At 38.3% G+C, this 8,561-nt stretch overlaps 2 protein-coding genes across 4 annotated transcripts; both read right to left on the reverse strand.

Moving 5' to 3' along the window:
- Positions 1-41: 41 nt before the first annotated feature.
- LOC17887111 (amino-acid permease BAT1) lies at positions 42-2,435 on the reverse strand. The gene is made up of 8 exons (XM_023782492.1): positions 2,196-2,435; positions 1,846-2,106; positions 1,736-1,754; positions 1,427-1,646; positions 1,143-1,324; positions 772-1,061; positions 567-696; positions 42-485 (listed from the first exon to the last, which is right to left on the reverse strand). Exons 1-8 carry the CDS (start codon positions 2,291-2,293, stop codon positions 138-140), a joined length of 1,548 nt encoding a protein of 515 aa, XP_023638260.1. The 5' UTR covers positions 2,294-2,435; the 3' UTR covers positions 42-137.
- Positions 2,436-2,983: 548 nt separating this feature from the next.
- Positions 2,984-4,966, reverse strand: LOC17885096 (lipid phosphate phosphatase 1). Of its 3 annotated transcripts, XM_023783365.1 has the most exons (3): positions 4,552-4,966; positions 4,190-4,250; positions 2,984-4,113 (listed from the first exon to the last, which is right to left on the reverse strand). In XM_023783365.1, exons 2-3 carry the CDS (start codon positions 4,247-4,249, stop codon positions 3,178-3,180), a joined length of 996 nt encoding a protein of 331 aa, XP_023639133.1. In that variant the 5' UTR covers position 4,250; positions 4,552-4,966; the 3' UTR covers positions 2,984-3,177. The 3 variants fall into 3 exon arrangements, with proteins under 3 accessions (XP_023639133.1, XP_006290366.1, XP_023639132.1); XM_006290304.2 differs by lacking the exon at positions 4,190-4,250; XM_023783364.1 differs by lacking the exon at positions 4,552-4,966 and having other exon boundaries at positions 4,190-4,530.
- Between the last annotated feature and the right edge of the window lie 3,595 nt (positions 4,967-8,561).

Consider the following 8,561-nt stretch of genomic DNA (forward strand, 5'->3'; position numbering starts at 1 on the left):
TGTTTAGAGCATTAATGATGAATTAGGAAGGTGAGTTGAGATGTTGCTTACTTGCTTTGCTTGTATATAGAAAGAGAGTAAATTTTAGCTTGAATGACTTTACTAAAGAAATAACCCCCAACGATTGGAACATTGTTTCAGCTAAGAATGTTGGAGACAGGACCCGTAAACCAGTGCCGGGCGCTGAGGAGCCAATATGAAAGGGTTATGGCCACCAAACCAGCTACTGCCACCGGAGTGTAGTTGAGTGTCTCCGCGGTTATGGGATATGCCACAGGCAAGGAGAAGAGGACCGAGATTGTTGCAACCCAAAGGACTGCCACCCATCCGACTACCATTCCGTACCTCCCCAGGCTGAATGGTCCAGGCACGAAGGTGTTACGTGCAAGCGTCACTCTCAAAATAATTGGGATTGCGTATGCTATGTACAGTCCAATCGTTGCTATCGACACCATTGCTTGGAATGCCACAATGCTCCCCAGCGACTGTCAGTTTCATTTCATTAATCAAACATGCTGTAATCTCAACACAGAGAGACAACCACGAAAAGAGAGAGAGGGACTTACGGTGAGGGCCATACAGAATGAAATGAGGGCAGAGAGCCAAACTGCATTAATGGGGACCTCTCTTCTGTTCACTTTGTGCCATAATGGGGACATTGGCATCGCTCCATCTCTCGAAAACGCATAAGCCATCCTGATTAACCAAACATAAATGCATTTGATCAAGCACTAAGTGCAGAAAACGCATAAGATAAATATATATATGTACCTGGAATTGCTGGTGACGGAGCTCATGCCGCAAAAAAACACAGCAACCGCAACAATGCCTAAGCACACGATTCCACCAGTACCGCTACCAAACCTATTCTTGAAAGCTAAGTAGAAGATTTCAGCAATGGCGTACCCACCAGAGTTGTTGGTCTCACTCAGAAGGGAAGGTATGCCAGTGACCGCATAGCTTATGCCCAAAATATAGCCCCATCCAAAGAGAATTGATATCCCAATAGCACTGATGATTCCTTTTGGCCCGTTCTTGTCTGCATCGACCGTCTCCTCTGTCTGCAAATTTACTTTTTGTTCCATCATCAGGGAAAGCTATTCAATCATTAAAAGAAAGAGTCCCTTTGCATCGATACTCACCATGTGGGCAGAGGCATCATACCCTGTGATGGTGTACTGACTCATGAGGAGCCCCAAAACGAATATGTAAGCGTAGCTGGTGATGCCGAGGCCATTATCAGTGTTGAAATTGGTGAATACAAACTTAGTAGTAGCTCTTTCCGTAGACACCAAAGGAATCAGAATCATGAGCACCAAAACCCCTGGAATATAAGAGATGGTTGATTACTTTACTTGTGTGTGTTGTTGAGACATGACCCATGAGAGTTTGAAACACAGAGATCAGAAGAGAAGGAGATGCGTACCAAGCAGATTCCAGAGAGCAGCAAGCTGTCCAATGAAAGACAAGACGGAGATGGGGAGGCTGTTGAGAAGAGCGTGGATGAAGAGGATTCCACCATGGATGCCAATCACAACATAGTCGGAACCTTCATACCCGCCGCCGTTTCTACCGCCGGTGGAGAGAAGCACAATGACCTGGATCAGCTGTGCCAGAGAGAAGTCAACGCTCGCCGTCACAGCCCACTGCAAACAAACCAAAACCTTGCCTTTTAGCCAAACAGTGATCTAATAAAAGTGAAGCCTAAAAGGTTCTTCTCTCTATCATACTACACCTGACCAACGATGTTAAACCTGAAAAGATTGTGAAAAGCAACACATCAATCAGAGAGATAAAACGTTGTTGGCTTCCGATTCAAATTTCAAATGGAGCTCGATATCGTACCAGCCGGTCATCCAAGAGGCAAGTGGTGCCCAGCGAGGGCCGGCGAGCATAGCACTCCAGTAGTAGAGACCGCCGGAGGTCGGGTAAGAGGAGCAGATCTCGGCCATCGATAACCCAACACACATTGTGAAGGAGCCGGCCACGAACCATCCGTAGACAAGAGTGACGGTGCCGCCGAACCTCAAGCCGGTGTTGTAGGTGGTGGTGATCCCCGTGAGCACCGATATGATGGAGAAGGAGATGGCGAAATTGGAGAAGACCCTGAATTTTAACAAATGTTTTTTTATTTTAGCTTAGAGAAACTGAAATCTAGAAGAAGAAGAAGAAAGAAAGAAAGAGCGGAGACAGACGAGAGATCACGCTTGAGCTCTTGCTTGTAGCCGAGCTCCTTCAGGCGGACTTGGCCGGAATCCATGGCGGGATGAAAGTCACCGGAGAATCCGCCCATAGTCCTGGGGAGTCCAAACTTGTTTGTTGAGCTGTCTTATTGCGGATGCGATATTCTGTTAACGATTACTAAATGTGTATAACTCAAGGTAATTAAAAACAAAACAAAAAAATCGTTAAGAGTCTTTCACCATTATACTATTCTCTCTGGTTGACAATTTTTGATAAATTTCTGTGACAAAACTATTTATTATATATTTTACAAAATAAAAAGGTGATTGATCTCATGGTCTAAAATCACTTTATGAAGATAGTGCTTTTTCTCGGAACAATTCATTCGACCACGACATGTAAATAACGTGTTCAACATATAGAATAGAATAGAGCCGTGTGGAGCACAGCCTTCATTGGAATGGGGAACTAGGGTGGTCTTTCGCTTTTGCAGGATCTCAGGGAAATTAGCATCTCTACTAGACGAGATTGGCAAATGACCAAAAGTCTCTCTCGGCACCAAATTCATGCTGCTTGGTTTCATTAGACAGAATTGGGCTAATATAGCTTTTGACCAATCTCCAAAACTTGAATCCATTTGTCATCCAGGACGCCATTATGGTCATCATGCTATGGTTACCAGATATATGCAACCCGTTTAAAGGACATTTGCTCCCTTATTGTCCATTTGGATCCGGCACATACTAATGTTTCCGCATGAACAAAACTGGCACGCCTCAACCATTGCGCATTATGAAAATCCAACTCAAACTATATGTTAACATTTATCAATATAAATTGGTCTCTGCTTGAAAAAAAAAAAGAAGCCAAGAATGAAGAGTAGATTTACAGATGTAAGGGTTGAATACACATACATACGTAGCTATACCATCCACAATCTCACAGATGGCCAAAATGAAAACAAATAATGAATGAAATAATGAAAAAGAAGGATCATCTGGGAGGAGTAATGGAAGAGCCAGATTCCATGTTTTCGAGAGAAATTGAATCAGTCTGCAGAGACATTGTCCTCAGGGCATCTCTGTTTTGGGAGGTCACAGGGACTCCATCACGTTCTTGAGCTGCCTTGAAATAGGCGTAGGGACCCCATCCTTCTTCGTGGTAAGGGTTGGGGTAGAACTGACGGTAGCAGAAGGCCGCTACAAGGAATCCGATGAGAGCTCCAGCGAAGACGTCTTGCCAGTGGTGCCAGTAGTCATCCACACGAGATATCCCAACAAGGCAAGCGGCGAGCAGAGGGAAGATGACGAGGCAGAGCTTAGCCACGTGTCCTTCTCCGTTGAAGGCCTTGATCTTGCCAGAGAGGTAGAGGGAGAGGAAAGTGAGCCCCGCAAAGGACCAGGAGGTGTGTCCGCTGGGGAAGCTCTTGTGGCCTTCCTTGACCTCTCCTGGTTTGCCGTGGCAGATGACACCTCCCAAGGCATCATAGAGCTCTTTGCCGTCGGGGAAGCAGCGCCAGTAGAAGTTAGGACGAGGGCGTCCGGTGGCGAGCTTGATGGAGTCGGTGATGACACCAGTAATCAAAACGGAGAAGAGGAGGCCGAGAATGCTGTGGTGCAGATCGTACACACATGTCCTCTTGAGGTAGAAGCAGGCGAAGACAAGGATGGGAAGCAGCACCGCGTACACCGGGACAGACCAGACGGGGACGGTGTTGTCCTTGAAAGGGTACTTGAGGTCAGTCATCATGTCCTTTCCGACGTATCGGTAGAAAGGAGAAATGAGGTTGAGGACGATCTCGATGGCAATCAAGATGACGAGTATGACCCAGTCGTGCTTGTGTTTAGAGGCGACTCGTCCTCCATGGCTCCTAATAGTGTGAACCCCAAGATCTATCTCTTGCATCCTCCCTCTCTGGGCCTCCTGCTCCTGCCAAAACACAAGTACAATCACAATCAATACATTGGAGAGTTGTATGGATCCAAAAACAAGAGAAATATATTACTACTAGTTGAGGGTTTGACATGTCCGGTTTGGATGACAGCAATAACGGAATGCAATTCATTCTGTCGGATGAAGAAAAATTAGGTCAAAGGTAAGTAGAGCTTAACAAAGAACTTTGTCAAAAGACAACACTTGCTGTAAAGTAATGGATCCAGCCACTTTTTTATGTCTGTCTGATTCCGTTGTGCACAACACACACTGTTTCATTAACAATGTTTTCGTTGACTTGTTGATTTAACTTAACAAGTTGGGTCCTTTTTTTGGTTTTGGAAATTTAATTCCAATTTCTAGTGATTAATTATAGTTAAAAAAAAAAAAAACAAAAAAAAAGGAGAGTAGAACAGAGAAGAAGAGTGGATTTACCTGAGAATTGCCCCAGAATTTGAAAGAAGAGAAAAACGATCCAATAGTCATCGGAAAGTGAAGATCGAGAGGGAGCGAGAAAAGAAATAATGTGGATCGAAACTTAATTGAGAGGAATTAATCAGAATAGGTAGAGAATAGAGATGGCTATGGGAAGCCTTAAAAGACGAACAGAAGAGGAAGACGCGTTTTTGTTTCTGTGTGTGTCTCGGAAACGAAGTTATATCCTTCCACTTGATGATGCCCGACGGTTGATAGAGAAGAGAGTTTCTGATATTTTTATATAATAATTTTGATTGGTCAGTCAGAAGAAACGAAACTCTATCATCAAATCTTCTTCTATGGAATTTGTTGGTAGCGTGAAATGTTCTTCGAGCCAAGTGGTTTGACTTTTCAGTTATCGCCTGCCGGTCGGTTTTCGGGTCTACTCGTCTCAGCCGCGTCGCGTGGGTCCCTTTGTTTTTATTAAGAGAGGAAGGTTCGGAAAAAGAGCGCTGCGTTTCTGGGCTTTTTATACTTGTTAGGCCTTCATATGGGCCTTCACTACTCCTTTTATCTTGCCACATCCATTTTTACCTGGCCCATATAATTTCAATTATCCAATTAATAATAATAAAAAAAAGACAGAATTTGGATTTGGAAAGCTTTAGCTGGTTAGCTACCCCTAAATAGTAAATAAACATTTCCCGACTAATACTGCTCTCAGCTTGGGTTTAGAGAACCCAATATCCTTCGACGAAAAGTCACATTTCTTTTTTTTTTTTTAATATCTGCTTCTTTTGTTTTTGGAGTAGTGAGAGAGTGGTACATTTCAACAACAACTGGACTCGGACGCGAGAGATGCTTGAGAACACTTGAGGAATCTTTAATTTGTAAGAAAAAAAAAGTAAAGAAAAGAAAAGAAAAGAAAAAGATGAATTGGAGATTGAAACGATCTCGAGGAGCTATTGACTGACACTTATGGTTGAACCAGATAGGAAGATGAGTCTGTAGAGCACGCAATTAGACCCACTGCACCTTTGTTCTTTTACCAACGAAACGAGTTATAGTTTAATTACGTACACTTACCCAAAAACTGGCTCCAGATAGATCGGGTACATTAGTGTGATTAATAATCTCCTCGGACGTGTAATAGAGAGACTAGCTAGCTAGCATATAAGAATGTATAGGGACTATTGGTTAATAAATTTGTATTTTCTTATAAGGGTTAAAAACTTTTGAAATCATAGTATTATATTATTATATGCATGCAATAAAAGGATAAAATGTATACAAATATACGTACATACTATTACTCTCTATTTTTTTTTTTTGGACAAAACTATTACTCTCTATTAGGTTGGAGTTATACGTTGTAGAGTGGGGTTAGTGGGTCCAGTAGATGGATGGGCTTTTTAAACTGCTGGATGCATATGTTTTGTTTCTGTCACAAATAATAGGAATATATTTTTACAGATTAATCTCATATTGTTTGCTTCACTCCCAAATCAAAAAAAAAGAAAAGAAGAAGGAAGACAGTCAAAGATTATATGATTGCTTTTGTAGCCTCTGCAAGCTAAATATTCTAAAGGTTAACCCATTTTTTATTTGGATAAAAAAATTTAAGGTTAACAAAAAGTAAAAGTTTAAAAAAAGAAGGCAAAAGAGAGAGAGAGAGAGAGATGAATCCCAAGGTTTTATAGACGACATCTCGGCCTTCGAGACGCCCAAAATAAGAAAACTTACCAAAACAAAAAGAAGCTATCAGAAACACAACAAACTGTGGCTTTAAATAAAACGAATCTTAGAGCATTAATTTTATAGTGCAAAACGGAGTTTAGAAGAAGGTATGGCAGCTAAAAGTATCATTATTGCTGCTGTTGGTTGCCTGAGAGAGCTGTCGTTTAGAAACCTTGAAAAGATAGATAAGCTAAAGACAAACTAGAAGTACGTAGAAGAAGACTTATGAACGTTCATAAGTACTACAAGTTTTATGTTTATGCCTAGTCTTCAGTCGACCGTCGTTTTATTTTGCAACAACAAATTAATGTCGTCGTATATATACATATATGTTCTGTCTTTGCAACAACTATTATATTAATAGAACATGCATGAGACATGATGAACATCAAAGATTCAAGAGCAAGAAAGTAGTAGTAGTGGCATCTTATTATCATGCAATGCATGAGCATGGATTGGTCGACGACATATATAATGGCATACACAGTACCTTGCATGCGTTGCACCCATTTTCCTTTTACCAATTTCTTCTTCTATTCTTATAATTACTTTCCAAAAGAAATTCGTTGATGATAATAAAATGGATAGTTAAGTCCTTTTAATTAGTTTCTTCGATCGAATTGACATGTATATACGTACATATATGATGTATACGTGGTGGACCAATAATCCCAAAAGAACTAGTTCTTCTCTATCTGTAACTGTAATAATAATATCTGAGAGAGAGAGAGAGAGAGAGAGTAGTGTGGTGGATCCATATCATGCATATTCTTTCTTTAATTTCTTTCTTTTGGATTTATATTTATAAGAAGAAGAAAAGTTAGCCATATTTTTTTTGGGATTTTCCAACGTAAATGCATCCGTCCTTGTCAAGCTAAAGAGAAGCCTCTTAAAAATTAATTCGGATGCATTATCTTTCTTCTTTCCTTCTTTCGTATGTAACTGTTAGTTTTGAAGGAGACGTTACTTGTACTCCTAATCGAGGGGTAGACTAGTCATCATCACATGTATTTTCCTTGCCCAAACCAAAAATAAAACAAAGTCATCTCATGCATGTATTATTGTCATTGAGAGAGAGTTGAGAGAGTTGACTCGGCGGGATATAATCAATAGAGGAATACACAAGTATGGTTGAAAATAAAACTTTATCCATGTACACAAGTAATCTACTAAGTATCTTAGTAACATGAAATTTTATTATCCTTCCTTCGTATAATCGTATGTGTGTTTATACTAATGACACTTTGCAAAAATGGCTTTGCATGAGCGCCGCCTGGAGCTTTTACTCACGCTCTTTTAATTCTTTGACTTACACGCGCCGTTTTTATATCAAATAACCTAAACTACTCTGTATATCTACAGAATTAATGACAGCAAAAAAAAAAAAAAAAAAACAAAAACAATCTATATTTATGTAAATCATAATAATCTTTTACCATAAAAAGTGGACAATTAAATTCAAAACTAAATATATGTAAACAAATATATTTTGAATATACATAAACATATTTATTATTAATTTAATATGTTAATATAATTTCAAAATTAATAATTTATATAGAATGAAATCTAATAAAACAAAATCATCATATCTAAAATAACAAAGATAAAATTTTTTAGAAAAATAAAAAGATAAAAAATATGTTAGCATATGAAATAATCAACTAATCAAATTCTACATAGTATATATACATAACTGATCATATCATAAAATTTTAAAAAATTATATAATTTTTAAATATAAATAAAATTTAACTAAATCAATAATTAAATATTTGTTTGCTAAAATCATGCGAATAAACATTCTAAATCACATAAATTTCTTATTTTCACATAAAAAATATTCATATTCAAATATCAATCTAGCAATTATAGCACAAATGATATCTACAAAATTTATCATTAATTCAATTAGTTAATGATTTTTATTTGGTCAAACCCTTAGTTAATGATTATTCTAAACTTCTTTTTTCTTATTAATTTCACACAATCTTAACAAAATAAACCTTCATCCATTGGCAATTTGCATATCATTACTATTATCAAATATTAAATAATTGTTTTATCAAATCATAAACTACATTTTGAGATTATAAACATATAGAATTTCTATTAAGATAAAAACTAAATAACAAGTGGATATATCACATTTAAATGATTTTAACGAATTATTACCAATTTTTAAATAATAAATGGATTATATTTTTAATGATTTAATCTAATTGAAAACAAATAAAATGTCAAATTGGTATGATATAAATGATATAATAAATAAACATCTACAAACATTA

Source organism: Capsella rubella, unplaced genomic scaffold (assembly GCF_000375325.1).
Source record: "Capsella rubella cultivar Monte Gargano unplaced genomic scaffold, Caprub1_0 scaffold_5, whole genome shotgun sequence".
Classification (NCBI taxonomy): domain Eukaryota; kingdom Viridiplantae; phylum Streptophyta; class Magnoliopsida; order Brassicales; family Brassicaceae; genus Capsella; species Capsella rubella.